Source organism: Meleagris gallopavo, chromosome 19 (assembly GCF_000146605.3).
Source record: "Meleagris gallopavo isolate NT-WF06-2002-E0010 breed Aviagen turkey brand Nicholas breeding stock chromosome 19, Turkey_5.1, whole genome shotgun sequence".
Classification (NCBI taxonomy): domain Eukaryota; kingdom Metazoa; phylum Chordata; class Aves; order Galliformes; family Phasianidae; genus Meleagris; species Meleagris gallopavo.
Window position 1 is genome coordinate 6,197,440 of NC_015029.2, and position 18,913 is coordinate 6,216,352.

Genomic DNA, 18,913 nt, shown 5'->3' on the forward strand with positions numbered 1-18,913 from the left:
GCTTTCCTGGTACTTCTGTAGAATGTTCTTCAAAATGCCTTAAATGCACAGTAGTAATCAAGAGTTGAACACAGATATTGCAATGTGTGAAGGCTGGTTAACAAAATAAGCATGCATCTGCTTTACAGTCATCACCAGAATCTTGTCTGGGCTTGTTACTAGACCGTGTGCTTTATGAAAAACATCATTAACTCCTTTATATGTACCTCAAGAGGAAAAACAGCCCTCCCTAACATCAGTAATAACAATTCCAGAAGCTATGGCTCACAGCACATAAGCACTGTTTATTTCTTCTTGTTTGAGAAAGTCGATGCTGCTTCACAACCAGCACTAAACGCTAACAGCAGTAATTTTCCAGGGCCTGGATGAGAATCAGAACTATTACACGAACGTTTATCCACAAAGATGGTTCTCATAAGTTGTCAAGCAATTTGTGTACCGCCCATTAACTAACAGAAATTTGCACATGCACACACAAGTTTCCATACAGCAAAGCCATGCCAGAAGTCTTTGGGATTAACTTGGGCCAAGAGATCCAGCTGGCCTTCACAGAAAGCTGCACAAACTACACACACCTCAACCCAAGGGGCTTCAGAGACAGGCAATGCCCACCCTCTCCTGTATCAGATTAGCCCTGCTTCTAAAAACAACAATGGGCTGAGCTGGTTTTTGGCTCACCTGCCTTGCCAAGCTCCTAAAACAAATAAAAGGGGCTCCTTGCATACGGGAGGGCTGCCACTGTTAGGGCTGACTACATGATGGGATCTGATGCTACACATTATTCCATGCTGTCATTTCTTCTAAAGTTAGTATTTTATAATACATTATTTTCAGCTCTGCTATTGAAGAATTATTTCGACAGCACAATCTTCTCAGTTTCTCTCTTAGTGCTTCGTATCTCCCTCAACAGAGGGGAAATGACAGTACTTACCTGCTTTTATGAAAAGCAACAGATAATGTGTGATACCTATTATGTATTCTATACCTATCACAACTAGTGAGATTTTACTTCTGAGCTCATTGATGGATGGAAAACACAGTATGTTTTGCACAATTAGACCTTCCTATGCACTGTACTTGATCACATTGACAGCACTGCTGGAAGATCTCAAGGGTCACTAAGATGACACGTGTCAATCTCTGAATTTAACGAAGGCTACAAAATTGCAGAGGGTGGGAAGCAGGGAGCATTAAGGATATAATCCTCTGAGGAACATCTAACAGTACCAGAGCAGGAAAGCAGAGCAGAGCACTCCTCAGGACAGCTTTTGTTTGTACTGGTTTAGTTACCAAAGCCCTGATGTCTTCTGCCTCAAAGTATCCCCTACTTAAATGAGATTCTGATGGCATGCAGGCAGAACTCTGCAGTCTTAAAACTTTCTCTAAATTCAGAACGGCTCAGTACTCTGAAAGTCTGTTTCAGTAGATTTTCTCATCCTTACCATATGTTTCCTTCAGTTTTGGCTACGAAGAGATTAACTTTATGTCTCTGCCATGTCAGCACCCGATGCAGGCACGAGCACGTGTGTCAGAGCTGCGCTACACTGAGCACCTGTAGGTGCACTGCACGGTTACCTGTTCTACCTTGTCCAACATTTTGTGACTTCCTGGAAGCTACTGGTGTGAGGACACTCAACTTTTATGAAAGAGTCTTATTCTAGCCTTAGAACCCCTGCTGGACTCCAGCTGTACTGGGGAAGCAGATTTCTACAGCTCGTCATTGTGCTAACATCTAAGGATACTCGGAATGCCTGAAGGAGCATATTAGTCAAGAGAAAAAGCAAAGCAAAACAAGATCACAGACACGAAGGCATTAACAATCTGGCTTCTGCAACTTCATTGTCCCCACAGTGACATATTATAGCACTGCTCAATTCTACTTCAGAATTACACTATTCCCATAGGACAGGATTTTGGAGTACTCAACGGGAGTATAGGAAGCAAAGAATCAAGAAAAGACACACATTTGTTTGCACACACACACCCTGTACATACACCTGTGTACATATCTGTTTACACTTATTCAAATAAATAATAATAACAATTAAAAAATAGCAAGGCAACAAAAGGAGAAAGGCAGGCGGGAGGTTCAAGCATGGAAAACCAGGTTTTCAAATGTCAAGTTAAACATGAGAAGTCCTTAAACACAAGATGAGTTTAAAATAAAGCCTGGTGGCTCATAAACAGGCCTCCATTTTTTGGAGGGGGGGAGGGTGATAAAAAAGGTATGAAATATTGTACCAAACAATGACTTGTGCAACCCAATGCAATCTATTTGTTATACAAACTTTTACTAAGTATCTCTTGCAAGGCTTATGATCACCTATTTTCTAAGTTTTCTTGATTAATGCTGATTTTTCTCTTTGAGATTAGGCTGTGACCAAGTATTTCAATCCTTCTGCACTAATACAGAAATGGAAAATCTCTCTTAAAACTCTGAGGTTTATCACACGACTCCTTCAAGGGCATCTTTCCACCCTTCTCGTGGAAACTGCATATAGTAATTGCAATTAGGTATTTATACGTTCAGGAGTCTCCCATACAGACAGTTGGTGGAGAGAAGCCCTTCAGAATCCTGCTTTCTAAAACCCACATCTTTCATCGCCTTTACTCCAATGACCTTTTAACCAAGCAGGTTTCCTTAGGTTAGGATTTTTACAGGGCTCACTGAAAGTCAGCAAGGAGGGGAACTAATTCCCTTAAGTACTCAGGAAAAGGAAATTCCCCTTAATTCCACCACCACTGGCAGAAGTAAACAACAGAGGCTGCTAAAGGGAATGGATTACAGAAGCAGTAACCCCTGGCTCACCAAATCCAGCCCAGACACCGCAGCAGAACAACTCTCCACAATCACACTACGCCTTTTTGGCTACCTTCCCACTCCTGTCATCAGGTTCCTCCTCATGTGAAGTTATTTCCCCTCCCACACAGAGATCAGCATGCAATCACAGAGATCAGAACGGCCTGACAGTCACGGCAGCTTTCTTAATGCTGGAGCCCATGGTTTGCCTGTGCTCCACTGCTGTGCTCAACAGGCAAGGCAGGGATGAGGCTCAGCTGAGCCTGGAGCCAAGGCTGTGCTGTGGGAAACAAGGCTTCTGCATCCCTCTGCCTTACCTGCACAGCTTCCAGAAAAAGCAAACATACATCAGTGCTCACGCTGGACGTATCTGAAGGAAAATACCTCCTTTGGAACCACTGTGTTCTGGGCTAGCAAATGAGGTGCTATTATTAGAAATTGTATTATTTAAAAAAAGAAAGAAACCACACAACACAATTTTAAGTATAGTAATAGAGAAAACATCCTAAGAAAAACAAACAAGGAATGACAATCTCCTTCGAAAAATACAGTAGTACTAAATCTGCCTGGCTTTGCTGCTAGATTCATTCTCCTTTCTGAGCGCGTATTAAAGAATACAGAGCTCAAAACTACAAAAACTAAGTTTTATTAAGGAATGTCAAGTTGATTACCCACAGGAAAGAAACTCCAAGTTGCTACATAGTTTTTAACAGCAAGCAGGCACTGATGAACAAAAGCACAGCCCCTGAGTACCACCAGCCCATACTAACGGGCTGCCCACTGCAATGCAAGCGGGGGAGCAAAGCCAGCCGGCCCCAGCCACGCTGCTCCTCGCAGTGCTGCTGCAGCAGGGCCAATAAAGGGTTTCCTGCAGGCTCTGAAGACAATATGAGCCCGATCAACCTTTTCTAATCAGCAGCCAAAGTGTCTCGCCTGTCTGTCAGCGGCAGTGTCTCCCAGCGGGGAGTGGTTTATTATTCTAATAAGATGCTCCAGTGAAGAGAGGGTCAGCCGCGAATCTCTACCAGAAGATTTAATTAGAATTTTTACACTGACTAAAGACACTTCCAGCACACAGACAAACTGTTAAATATGGAGATACATGATAACGTATTTTAAAGCAAGGTTACTTTTGTTTTCTTTGTTTTAAACACAATTTATATTTTCCTTTTTTTTTTGTCCATGGCTGCTCTCATTACAGTTGCACTCTCCAACTTACAGACCTTGTAGTTATAAAATCTCCATTCAAACCCATGGAGCAGAGAGCTCTATTTTTTAGGAAAGAATCTAAAAGAGCACGAACAGAAAGCAAACCCAGTTAAGAACCAGTTGGTTCATCACAGAGCAGAAATTACAACAGTTTGATCCTAAAGGCATGAGTAACATATACCAATATATTACCAGGGTGTTTTAATTAGAAATGTGCTATATAAAGAAGTGAACAGGAATCAGTTCTACCAATACAGAGACTTGGAAACTTTATGAGCAGGCAGAACTTTCATTAAGAGTTAGCTTTTATCGAAGGGGCAAAAGCTGAAGCCAGTGATGAGGACCAGAGCTGTTACAGATACTTCAATCATTTGGAAACTATTATCTCAAATTCATGCTGCTAGCACAATACAGGTTCACCTAGTAACATGACAGCAAATTACATGATTAATTAGCTGACACGAAGCTACTGAGAGTCAACCAGTTGAAGCCAATGTCCTGCAGAAGCAGTGATGTTTCTGAACATCAGTGAACTGGCAGATATCTCAAAATCCCTCTTCATTCATTCTCCATTTGCATTCACTATTCAGTGCACTGACATGTATTTCTGTGTTTGACTTCTGTTTCATCATTTAACTATTCTTCACTTACATTCATGAAGTTTTCTGCAAATTCCAAATACAAATGAAATGCAATTACAATAAATCAGACATCCTTAATGGCACTCCATGGATTATTTTTTTTAAGAGACAAAAGTATACAAGGCACTGATGGCACTGCGTAACTGCTTGGCAAAATGCACAATGAGAAACATCACACAGCACCTCTGAAAAGGAACCATGGGGATGGGAAAGCTGAAGAAGAAAGGTGGGCTGAAAACAAGTGGACTGTGGTTACATTACATCCTCAGCTGCACTGCTCCAAGGTTTGCTGCTCTGCCTCCTGCAACCCGTCCCATTAGTTTCTTTGGGAACTGCAGCTCATAAGCACAAAATAAAGTCAGGAAACAAGGGCAAACAAAACAGCACTTATTCTGCTCTTTTCAAGGGCTTAAAAAAACCCTAAAACATTAACTTCAGTTTAAATGTGTGTGCATATATATTTCACGGTATCACAAGGCACTCAAGGACCACTTTTCCATCCCCACGTCACACTGCATCAGTGCTCCATGGCAGCTCTCAAGAGGCTCTAAGCTCAAACCAGAACAGAAGTTTTCCCAGTATCCCATCCTTCACATTCTGGAGATGGAAACGAAATACTTCTTTAGGGTTTGAAAGCAAAGTCAACTATCTGTGTAGGTTTTGTGTTTGAGAGAAGACTTCACTGCTGAGGTTCACCCACCAAAGCACGCAGGAAGCACTGACTCCCATTCCTGCTTTCAGAAGGCTGGGCAGGATCACCTTTGAAATGTGAGTCAAAAGCTCAGACCACACAGCCATCTCTGAAAGCTGCTGTGCCTTCTTCAGAAGCACGCTTTGATGAGGAACATCACTCCCAGACAGGTGCTCAGAACCCGAAACATCAGATTAATGACAATCATCTGGGAATTATTTCCTAAATTTGCAACTTGATAGATTACTTGCCAACAACACAGCTCAGCAACATTTGCCCAACAAGCCTAATAATAATTTCTTTCCTTTTCTTTTTTTAAACTTAATTTTAAGACTGAATCATAGAAAAGTTAAAAAGCAATGAATGCTCAAACTTAGATATTATTTATAACAATGGTAAAGTACTGTTAGCTATGATCATGACTCCTCAAATTATGCGTCTGCTATGTAGCCAGTGAGTCCCAAAATTAGATCTAAGTTGGATTTATCTTTCAGTCCTCCACAAAAAGCTCTTTTTACAAGACCTGTCTACAAGGCACAAATGTGTCATGAGCAAAAGCATCATCTTTGCTGAGAAACTGTCAAAATCCCAAAGCCAAAATGAAACAGAAGCATCTGCATGTAAAAGGCAAGTAGAAAAGCTTGCTTTTGGCTTGAGGGAAGCTAAGTTTCACAGCACTACTTTGGACAGAGCTATAAAATTTTGACTTAAATTACATGCAAACAGTAAGGTATTCTATGCTACTTCTACAGCACGTTTGATTTTAACACCAAACATTAAATGTAACAATCAGCAAAAGAGCTCAGCAATTATGAGATTGAAGGCATTTGGGGAGCTTGACACAGACTGACAGGCTCCAGCCAAGCTTGCTGTGTAATTATTTCACGTGCCTGCGCTTTGTCTTGCATCACTGAAACGAACACCTTAAGGCAAGAACACAAAGGATAGAGAACAATACATCAGCATGCATTTCTCAGAATGAATATGACAGTGGATAGTGAAGAGCTTCCCATTAGGTCCCACACGTAGGAATGATACAGTCATTCATTCTTCACAACACGTCACTCCTGGACTCTGAGACTTAAAACAAATCAGCTGGCTTAAAAAAGTGACAATAAAGACAATCCAGGCTCCCACCCTACATGCAAGCACCAGCCTTGTACTTAATGCCTCCTCTTATCCCAGCTTTGTGCAAACATTACTCGAGTTGCTCTCAGCACTCCCACGCCAGAAGATGCAATTCATACAGTTCAAGAGGGGAAACCCAGGCATGGAGCAAGTCAACAAAACAGCAATTTGCTCTGCAATAACTTATCCGGGAGCCACAGCATCTTCGAGGGCTTTTCAACATACGTGGTTGAGAATGAAAAGGCTGACCACCATCCCACAGTTATATTTTGTGAGGGATGGAAACAAACCACTACAGGCAACAACAGAGCATAGTAATCGTATATAGAATGTAATTTTCATTTCTTTCAAGGTGTGCAGGCAAACAGCAATGGAAAAAAGAGTAATTTGCTGTTTTAGTCATGATCTCTACACCAAAGTATTACTTTATTTGCCGAAATAAAATTTGTAAGAACAAAATAAAAGTCACAGAAAAAAAAGAGAGCTGATGTTAACAAAACCTTCCTTGCCCAGTGTTTTATGACCTGTGTTACCCACACAAAGAGAAGAACCATAGAAAATAAAGCTAAAACAATGAAGAACGTGTCCAATTAGAGATGTGTGCTATGTTACTGAACCTCTTCTTTTTAAAATGACACACACATACTCATGAATAATACCACTGGCACTACAAAAACAGTGCTGAGATTTTGTTAGGTAAAAATCTATATAGCAAAAAGGAAGCACCATTAGGAACACAAATAACAGCACGGCAGCAACTGGAAACAAATGAAAACCAAGTTAACTTCAACCAGTGAAACTTCTAATAGCTGCTTTAAATTTTTTTCTACCAGCAGTTGGACAAATAGGACAAGCAAAGTGATTGTACCAAGATCCTTAAAACCATTACAAACAAAGGTTATGTTTAGAGGATAATGCTATGACGTGATCAGCTAGAATCTGCTACCCAAGCTTTTTCCATTTAACCCACCCATAGGGTTCCTCGTAAACACATGAATACTCAGAAAATGCCCTAAAGTGAAATTAAAAAGTAATAGCAGTTATTTTTAACACCAAGTGAAGAAAACACAGCTAAGCAGTTCTTCTACTGTGCGTCCTTTCTAGGTAGGCAGTGAAACGCTCCTTCTCTGTCCATCTCAGATGCCAGGTCAGTTGTGCCCACCGGGTCCCCAGGGATGGGGACAGCCACTTCTCCCCCCAGTAAATCCAACTTTGGTCTCCTGCTGAGCTCCCACCTACACCCATTGCTTAGGAAACTCCTTCCTTTTGAGTTACTGTCAAAGATACAGGTAACCCTCACTGCCTTTATTCTTAGGTAAGACATTCCAGTCTTCTTATCCCTTCTCCCGACCAGCACGTATCACATTTGAAAGCACTTTTATTGTCCTCACAGAACAGCTGTCTAGTTTCTCCCTCAAATAGCTGAAGGTTGCTTGGAATCATGAGGAGGCACAGAAGTGATGTAGCTAATAAATGCATTCACAACGTGTTCGCATCGCACCACGGTTATGCAATAACACCATTTTTGCTAAGCCATCAAAACAGAGACCTCCTCCTCCCACCTTATTAGGGCTCTACTCTTTTTGCTTGTCATCTTCGACAGTGGAATATACAACCGATGAATATGGAAACACTTGCTGACTTTGGCAAGCGGCTGGTTTCATTTATTCTTTTCCACTTGATTGCCTGCTGCAGCAAAGCAGCCTCCAGTGCTCCCCACATCAAACAGTCCGGCCAAGAAAGGGGGTTAAAGCAATCACATGATAAAATCACAGCTTTGGCAACAGCTTTGATATCATTATTAAGCTCACACAAATTTCCTCTCTTATCTAGCTTGTTCTTCACTGTCTAATTAGTCCAACCACTGATAGAATGCTCCGTTTTTTGACACAGAAACAAGCAGTTAAACTAGTACTTGTGGTCTTTCGTTACACATTAACATCTTCATCCTGAGCTTTCCTTCTACTGAACGTACAGGGATTCCCTACAGGGTGATCCCGGCATTCTGCCCCAAAGGTTGCAAGGGCATCTTGCAATGGCTGGGGCTGTAGAAAAACTTTTAATTAATCGCCACCTTCTAAGGGCACAATTCTCACACAAACATTACCTTTAAGGCAAACGTACATCAAAGAGTCAGAAATGTGCTGTTTTATCATAGAATTGCAATTCTCAGTAAAACTAACATTCACTGAGGTCAACGCACTGCCTTGGATCTGTGCACATCCTGGAAAATGCACATCTGTGCACATCAAGGATGGTGCACTGCCCCAGGTTTCCAACGAGATACGGCTACATCACTCCCAACTACGAAGTGTTCCAGTCAATCTCCAGCAAAGTAGATGGGAATTGCTTCAAATCACTGTGCTCAGTCGCACCAGGCTGCGCATCACACCCAGAGCAATACTATTTGTGGGATTAGTTTGTGGGACAAACTGCAATGAGCCCAAGGCCATCAAGAAAACATTTTGGAGCTGCTCCTGACCAGGACACACAAGCTGAGGCTGAAGCTCGCAGCAAATGGCAAGAGAAGCTCTTCACACTGTGAAGAAATGATGAAATCTGAATTACATGCCCTCTTTATCCACAGTGGTTGGACAGAAAAGTGAATAAATCGCACGGCTTTTTCCCTCGCTGTTAAAAAGCACTGTAAAATTTTACAACACCGCTAACACACATCTCAGTAATTTACTGCGGCTAAAGCAACACCCAGGACCTCTGTCTCCTGTACTTGCATGGGTAGGAATTATTATCCTGCTAATGAATATCACAAGGAACATTTGGTTTTAGTCAAAATCTTTTCTTTCGACAATCTGTGTCGATCAATGCCTGCTGCTTTTTTATAATTACTTTGTAAGAAAACAGGCAGCTGTATAGAACTTATTGGAATGAAATGAAATTCAGCATGTAACTACAGCCAAAAAAATGGCATTGATCGGGTATAACAAAATAAAGAAGATTATTACAGAGCCTCCTGCTGCCAGATACATCAAGATATTAGGAGATTAGATCAAGCTTAAATATTTTTGAAGGAGTCATCTTTCTAAAGTTGCATAGAACAGCAGAGGTATCGACTCAGCACTGAGTTCCCAAGCATCCAGCAATGGAATGGAGCTGTGCAGAAGTCGTTCTGAAACAAAGAGGTGTTGTAGCTGAGCAGTGGCACGCAGGGGCTGCTCAGAGCAATGCCACCACACTGACAACTGCAGGACCTGCAGAGAACACAAAGCAGGGAAGGACCCCCACCCCACCACATCGCACACACTGGGCCCAAATGTGTCGAGAATCACAGCAGTGTGCCAAGGAACTGCTCCCTCCCACCAGCAGTACAAGGCTCTAGTTCAAATCTTACCCAAGTCCTCGGGTCACACAGCTCCAGTCGGGGCCCAAATAAACATAAATGCAAATCCCAAATATATTGCACTGGAAGAAGGTTTCTGCTGCTGCCTGGTGCTGGTTTAATAGAGTTAGATCAGGTTTACAGAGTAAAAGAGATTGTCAGATTTATATTATATTGGAACATGCCACACAAAACCTTGAAGTCTGAGATGCAGAAGTGGCTCTGAGTCCCCGAAGGTATCTGCTGTAGGACGGACTGCTATGCTACACTTTAATCATCTATACTATGAAATCAGATCACGTTTTTTCCCCTCAGTTTTCAGATGCTCATTAAATCTCTGTTGGTTCAAAACTGCCCCTAACTACAGAAATCACATACACCCCTAGTAAAGCACAGAAACAACAGACAGCTGACCACAAGAACCCTGCAGTCCAAAGACAGAAAGAGAAAAATACAGCTACATCATCCTCCTTCCTTCAGCATCTTTGCTATCTCAGCATAAAGCATGTGTTACAAAACACATGCATGGTGTCAGAGTGAACAGTGAATACAAAGCAGTGAATACAAAGAAGAGCAAACATTATCAGAGCTTTATTTTAGAACTTATACTAAAATGAAAAGCTCACCTCGACTACCCCCTTCTCCCTTTTTTTGAAGCGCAGCTCGGTGAAGTACCATTGGCTACAAATAGGAAGGACTGATGGATGCTCTGGCCCCAGTATGTAACAGGATGCGACCTCCTTGCCCTTGTCTACTTCAACCCCTCAAGAATCAAAACAACACTTTTGATATTATTTTTCCAGTTAAATGACGTGGAGAACTAACCAGTAAGTACTACATAACTAAAAGTGACAGACTGCTATTTCATTTCATAGCAGATTGTTCCACCCAACCCCCAGCACTTAAATACAACACACAGACAGAAACAGCAGGCAGCTTTGGCCCCCACCCCTGCGTGCCTGTCGAGCTCTGCGAGCCCCTCATCTACTGCCAACAGGGGTCTTTCATCCCTGTGATGAGGACTAGTTAGCTATCTCAGGCTACCTCTGAAAAGCAGAGATAATAACTTGACACCTGTATGTACAGCTGTTCTCTAGATAAAACTCAGTTCAATGAAGTTTAATGATGTGCTACGACCTTGGAATTTTCCCCTTCAATACAACGTGGGTTGAATCACCGCAGATGCTTCTCAGCTTCGGGGTCTGGGTGTCTCTGCTTCTGACCCTGTGAAGAAACAGATCAGCTTCAAACTGCCACAAATCGCTATTTGGTTTAAAGGTAACTTAAGTCAGTGCTTCTAACGTGCAGTGGCAATGCACCTTATGGGGACTGGCATGTTTCTCATCTTTCAGTGGTGGGGAAAAATGGCCAGGAAGAAAATGAAATGAAAAATGAAAACGTGAGGATTGTGTAATTGTAACTCTTCCTTCTCTACCTTAGAATTAAAAATGAATGCTTACTGTGGCAGGGTAGTGGAGCTTGATCATCCGTGAGGTCCCTCCAACCCAAGCCATTCTAGGATTCTATTTGAAGGAACCAGAATTACCCAGGGGTTTCACCAAATCTGACAGAAAGGTATGTCACTTCTTCAACAGCATCCAGTCCCACTTCCCTACAACAACCTGTCTCAAAGCAATTGCTGTCATCTCTGGTTGGTAGGCAGAGAAGAAACCCGAAGAAAAATCCAAAACAAAACACAACAAGGCTGTATCTTAAAATAAATTGAAGCCACCGTATTTTCAATAGCTGTTGAAAATCATTGTGATCTGTTTCTCAGCACTTATCTCCCTGTAACAAAGTTGTCAAAACAGTGATTTCCTGTTTGCTCATTACATTTTGTTATATTCCACATGGTTGAACAAAAAAAAAAGAAAAAAAGAAAAAAAACAAAAAACACCACCACCAAAACGCTTGGGGACTCTGTTATCCTCTGAAGCAGTGTTGTAGGTGGCAGTTTCAGCAGGTCTGTGTTATTCTGCAGTCTTCCTTCGAAAAATCCTAATACTACATGCACACTATTTGCATTCCTTTGAAAGGCTCTAAAGGAATGCATAACATGGAGCAGCAGCATCACCACATGTCCCTCCACTGCTGTACTTAAAAAGCAATGGAACATTGACCCCCAAAATGAACTGCATGACACATCTGCAGGAAAGGCATCCATCAATTCCCCCCAAAAAACCAACACAGACGTGATCCAAACTGTGCACAAGATACCAAATAGTGAAATTAACATTGGGTCTACATGGCTACAAAGTGATTAAACCTATTCATGTCAATATTACTGCCTTACAGGATAAGGAACAAACTTTTAATCTATTTCTTCATATAAAAAGGGATTAATTTGCAGAGCAAAAGGGTCACACATTTCAGCAACACGTTCCTTTGCAGCTCCTGTTGCACTGCCTCGCTGAAGTCAAGCTAAAGGAATGCCGTGAGAAACTTAAACATGAACAGGGATATTTAGTGAGCTCCGAGTATTGAAACTTATTGGAAACTGATCTCTTCCTTATTAATACAATTCCCCATCATGTACAGAAAGATCTTTCTGTGTTCCAGAATGCAAATAGAGTTTTAATCTTTAATTATATTCTCAACCTCGGCTCTTCTAAAAGAAGTACAGATGTGGGCCTGAGGATTATTGCTTTATTACAATATCATCTCTGCGGCATTTAATGAATATTGATACTTAATGCAGCTTTGCCAGTAGGGGGAAAGGAGAATTTTAGAACTGCACAATGAACTTCTGCTGACTTTTCTCCGAAAGGAAACCACAGCCACACATTCTGCTCTTTCATTCTTGAATACTTTTAAGAACAGGCCTGCATGTTGGATTACAGCACACAGTTCTCAATGAGAACCCAGGAACAACGCCTGCATGTCAAATAACCACAGCCCCACGGTGCAGATGCTGGGTGTCACACTCAGCTGCTGAGCACATCTTGGTTTCAAGGCATGTAATCCTGGCTGGGATTTCAGACCTGTAACACAGTGAGGTCGCACTACATAAACACAATTTAAACATATGCTCTTAAAACAACAACAACGCACGTTTCTTGGCTGAAGCATGCTTTGCCATTATCTTTAATATCATCTGCCTCCTTCATAATGAAAATCCCGATCCTAGGAAGTAATTAGATGCTGTTTATAAAACAACATGCTGAAGAAAACCTTTTTCTTTCCAAACTCTTGGCAAAGGGCTCATCAGGATTCTACTTAATATAGAAACGGTGATTTACACCAGTTCCAAATAATTTATTCTGGCACATGTAATGTCTGGGTATATCAGTTAGACACACACACATACCTTTCAGCTAACTGTTTAAAACAGCATTTTTGTTTTTCTTACTGTGTAATTATTTTAAATTGAATTTCTTCCTCAACACCCAGCTGCTGTGTCCAATAGAACTCTGCAGTACTGCTTGTATGACAGAACCATTAAATCTGTTAGGGCAGAAGCACAGTGAAAAAAATCAACGCTTTGACAATGCTGGTATTGAATGAACCTCCACGAATGAAGACTGGGATATCTGTGAATTTATTTTCCAAACCCAGATGAACACGTATCTGCTGACCCAGTAATAAGCTCCTCAAGGGGACTGCTCACTAGAGAGCTGCTTCTGGTAAAGTAACTCCAAAGCATGGAGACAAGTACGCACTTCTTGTCAATATAACTTTCTCCTCTAGAAAAAGAAAGCAGATGAGATGATGGGAGTTTTGTACAATGAACTATGGAAGCAATTTTGACAGCAGATTTATTATAAACCAGTCACTTAAACAGGCAGATAGATGGAAGAAGTGCTTACAGCTCTGCATTCTGTGGATACGTGGTGTTGGAACAGAGTTTTGTTACACGGCACTCGTACAGCACAACAAAATGGTCTCATGCCCACTTAAAGAAAAAAAAAACAAACAGCTTTCTTGAGTCTCTACCCAGCACTCCTATCCTCAAGTCCTTATTCTCTTCAGAAAGAAAAATCATCTTCATAGCTTTTTGTTCCTCATTTATCTACAGCAGTATTATGGGCAGCACGTCTTTGTTTTTTATTTTTTAATAAAGGAAAAGTAATTTTGCTGGTCTGCTCCCAGCAATACAGCTTATATTCACACTGATTTTTCCTCAATCTATTAAAATGTTTTCTTTGTCAGGTTAGGGAATACATCAGAGCACATGAGATTTACAAGACAAGTTGAGGAACCCTAAAATACAAAATTGGACTCATTTTTACTCAAGCCTTTGTATCCATTGCGCCTGAAGTTGTCAAACCAGAGCCAGACTTCCCATTCCTTATTGTTTATAGCGTGCTTATTTCTGCAAAACTACAAACGTCACAACAAATGACCCTAAAAAGCAGCATAAAGAGCACGAGTCTCAGTGCTTACAGTGGTGAGCAAGTTCTTGTTCTGGCAATTTCCTTCCAGGCAGAGAAGATAGATGGTTCATCTGGGAGCACTGAGCGAGCCCCGCGCCACAGAGCTATCCAAGTCCAAGGGTTTTCAGCTGAGACCCCTAAAAATTCCCATTAATACTAACTGACCCTCCTGTGTGTGTGCCAAGGAATACAGCTGCATGAATATCAAGTCAATCCCGTGCTTCCTCTTTTCTTTCTGCTTTGCCGTCTCACAGCAGCTCCAGCTGCCATTTCTCAGCAGCACGGTGCTGCAGCACAGCCTGCTGGGTCTCGTGGTTGATTTGAGCCCTGGGCTCCCAGCTCCCAGCCCTTCCAGCCCACTCAGGGCACAGCACTCAGCTCTGGCGGTCTGGGAGCAGACATCACAATTTGCTTTGGGGATGCGGTGGCAAGCAAAATAATGCAAGATAAACTAAATATGTCAACGTCTTTGTTTCTCAAGGAGGGGGAAAAAAAACCCAAACCTAAACCTAACAGCCTTCTTATTACTAATAACATTAGAAAGCATAAACAAAATAAGTCATTCTCATTTTCAGAAGAGTTGCACGAGTACACTTTCCTGGTCACATGGAAGGAGCTGACAGCTTTCAGCACTTCAGCAAACGCTGCTCTGAGATTCTTTAACAGAAGGAAGGAAGCAGCAGCCAGATGAGAAGCATGTGAGGGAACGCATCTATTAGCAAGTACAGGGAGATGTCTTGTTAATAGAAGACAGAAGGAGGGACAAAGCAAGCAGAGAAAGCAGCCAGCAGTTAGTCATTTTTCCATAAAGATATGCTTGGCTAGAAATGAGACACATATCAAGCTTGTATTCTGCGCTTTCAGAGTCAGTGAAAACCAAAACTGCAAAGCAAACGAACACCAAAAGGCCTCCCTCCAAAACTGAGCTACAGTGAGATCAGGTGAGAGATGCCACCTGACATGCCAAGTTCTCTGTCTCTATCCAGCATCCTTAGAAACCCTACGATAATAAAAACAGGGAGAAAATGAAAATTTTACTGACACTGCTTGCATAAGACAGAAACTTTCCATTTCAAAAAAATATCTTTCTATTAAAAATTGCTGAAGTTTCTGATAACTACTAGTGTCAGTCTAAAGCTTCTCACTTCCAAACCAGGACAAACTGAAAGGCAGCCAAAGGCCAACAAGGGACAAATGAGTGGGACTGCCAAGCATCAGCTTGGCCATTAAACCCCTTCTCCAGCTCTTCTGGGAGCAGAAGGGAGGATGAAATGCTGAGCATTGCTATTAGGAATGTAAAGGATGAATAACAACTGCAAAAGTTCCTTTAAAACATAGGGAAATTAATAAAGATTCAATATTGCTACCTGCAACTCAAATTATAATTTTAATATCAAAGTAAGCAAAGTCAGCATTAAAATAAACATTTTTAGAAGATCTTTTGTCCAAATTAATATCTATATAAAGTCCTTACCAAGAGTGTCTCGTGCATCCCTTTGCAAACTGAAAAGGATTAGTGCAGTGCCACTGTTTGCTCTGGTTTGATATCCTAAAATGACATTTTGGCACATAAGCAGTCGCATAGACTCAGGTTTAAGACAAGCACTAGGTAACGTAGTTGTTCTGACTAATATTTAATATATGCTAATAATCATCACACTGTCACTCAGCCCAAAGACCTGCCACAGAGCTTTATTTTCAAAACATAAATCAAAGCAGAAAAAAAAAGACAAAGTATATTTACTCCTTTCCCAACTAATCAATAAATTTAAAATAATAATAATAATAATATAAAAAAAATCTCTGAAGTGCCACTGGAAAATCTGTATTGAAACTAAAAGAGTCTTTTTCCTAAAATGTGTCCCTTCAAGGAGATGCATAATTTTGCACCTGGATATTTTCTTCCTTTGCGCTTTATAGAGATTGAAGAAAGAAAATAACAAAACTATTCATCATTATTTGCATGAAACTACAACAAAAAACAAGATATTAAAATTCCATTTGTCACACTCTTTTTTTTTTCCATAAAACCACTTTTCAAATGTCTATTTTTATGTCTTTTAATAATCTGCCTCTGCCTTGTGTTGGATATGTGACATCAAGCTCAACAGGTATTTGATTTCATTTAATATAACTATTATTCTCTTCTTAAAACACACCAAGATAGCAAGTAACAACAAAATCTGAAAGGGCAAAGAAGTCAGAGAGGAAAAAATAGAGAGGATAAAGGGCCAGCTCAGTACAAACGTGTTTTGACTGTGAACAGTGCTGGTAACGGTAATAAAATATCAGAATATAATTCCAAGACTAGCTAAACTTTATAACTAAATTTTAACATGGTACCTATCTGCAAATTCTAGGTAAGAGTGTCATTAAATGGAAAGGAATAATCACCTGCAGATAAAACAAAGACATCAGTACTGTTAGGTAAATTTGTATATTGCACACTGCGTAAAGATTCCTACTGCTGCAACGTTTTTTCCCTTACATAGAACATAAAGGTACAGACTTTTCTATGAAAAAAATGTTACAACAACTCTTTCTCTGTCATTAAAGTAATGCTAGGAACATGGAGAAGCCATGATTTTAAGGCCTCTGAATACAAATCACGACAACTAGCACCACAGTGCTCAGCTTTATTGATGTCAATTGACATCAATACTCAAAACTCAATGGTCCAACAAAGAAAAGGAAAAAAAACACTGAGCCCAAGTCCATCATAATATACCTGTGTTTTTCCACAAACACACTACAAACAGCATCTACTTTTCAAACTGGTGGCTCTGCTACAGCTGCCCTCCTGGCCACTTTGAGCGATGCCTCACTATAGCAATAGAACACGGTATGGATTCTTTAAAGTTAATATACGTGGGGAACGTCCTGTTTACTGTCATCTATTCTCAAGTCATATAGAGAACAAATCTAAACTTCTTTTGATTCCTTCATGAGCTTGGGCCCGGGGAGTCCACTGACAAGAGGAACTGTTATTATTACAACCATGACATTTTTAGTAGCATGGTGTTTATACATCAGTGACTCTTGTTCTGTGAAAAAAAGCACACAGCTTCCACAGAGATGCTCAGTACAATGAATAATTGCTTAGCACTTCATTTTCTACATAATAATCATTTTCTTATATGTAACTAAATATTTTAAGCAGTTTATTAATTCATAAGCTTAGTTGTGAGCATCTCTGTGTTTTTGGCATCAGTACACAGACTGCCCGAAGTGTTGATACTCTATGTCCTCAAACAGTTTCTAAGTGTCCTCGTAATTGCTTGTCACCTGTAAAAGAGGTCTAGATCCAATGCAAAATTAACATATGGTGAACAGATGGACTCAGAACAGACATTTGTCAAGAAAGTACTCAGACCAAAAATGGCTTGGCTTCTGCCTTTCAGGACCTTCAGAAAAGTCCTTCTTGAAGCTCCAAGTCATACTAATCAAGTGAACATCATTCCTCAATGACAATTCTGTGTTGCAAAAATTTCTATGACCTGCTACTAAAAAGAATCCTTCCAACTTTTCTGTTCTCAGAGCACTTCCTCTTCCAGGAGGGGAAACAAAAGATTGCTCCCGTAGAATATCCCAACCACCCAACAAGAATAATTCACTTGGCACCAAACAAAAACACAAGCGCAAAGTTTTTACGACTACTGACTTTGTAGCGTATTTATTTTATTAAAAATCCAAAATAATCCCCACCCTACTGTGCAAACTCTTCAAAATATTCATAAGATTCCATTACTTACTGAGGAGGTAAGACGAGAGTTGTTGGCTGGGCTTTCGGTCTGCGTTTCGCAGATACTCCCATCTGGTTGGCCGAGCGTTTCAAAGACTGCTGATTCAAAAGGCCAGATGCTAGCCCGGCGTGGTACTGCAGCTGGGGAAGGAAAAAACATACATTAAAACACAAACCACTGCAGTGCTCTGTGTCAGACTTCTACTATCTGTACCGCTTGATTAAAAATACAGCCAGCCAGTAAGCTAATGTATGCTATTTCATGTATTGCTTGGATAGAAGATGATACGAACAAAAGCATATAAAAGTCTGCTGTGAAGTAGATATTACAAGGAAACTATGCCACTGGGAAAGTAAGATGATGCATCAAAGACTTGAGAAAGTCCTAACTCTCCTGAAACTTGGAGTTGCATTTTAACATTAAGACTGTTCTCCTCTCAAGGGACGGAGCATCCTTACTTGCCAAAAGAAGGTAATAGGAGGAAAGGTGTGACTTTATCACTGTATAAACTTTTCTTTTTAAAATAATGCTCATCTTTTTTTCCCCTAAAACACAGCATTCACAAAGAAGCTTCTGTCACTCTAAAGAAAAATCTAGCCTTCAAAATATCAAGTAGCATGTCTTGATAGTGTTACAGCAGAAAGATTGGTATTCAGTAGCTTTCTTCTCTAACCTTTTATTTTGCCTGTCAATAAAAGACAATTTATGAAGGTCGTATGTGAATTTACAAGTTTCAGTGCACTCCCGCTGCTCACAAATTTGAGAACAGCCACAATGCTGTGCCTGTCCTGAAACCAACTTCCAGTGCAACAGGTTCCAAGTCCACCTCGAGACGCTTTCAGCTCAACCTCCTGATTCTCCCTTTTGAAGGGCAAGGGGAAAAAAGCTCAAGATTCAACATGAGAAAAACACAACCCCCTTCTTCAGCCAGTCCCTACATCGACATTTTCATTAAACCATCTACAGAATTGTTCTGATAAAAGTGAACTAC

At 40.8% G+C, this 18,913-nt stretch overlaps 1 protein-coding gene across 3 annotated transcripts in view; it reads right to left on the minus strand.

Moving 5' to 3' along the window:
- MED27 (mediator complex subunit 27) overlaps positions 1-18,913 on the minus strand; it is an 81,570-nt gene that overhangs the window by 33,768 nt on the left and 28,889 nt on the right. For all 3 annotated transcript variants that reach the window (XM_019621467.2, XM_003211284.4, XM_010720928.2), the window contains exon 3: positions 17,932-18,062. In XM_019621467.2, the coding sequence (XP_019477012.1) occupies positions 17,932-18,062 (131 nt within the window). The remainder of the gene's footprint in view (positions 1-17,931; positions 18,063-18,913) is intronic.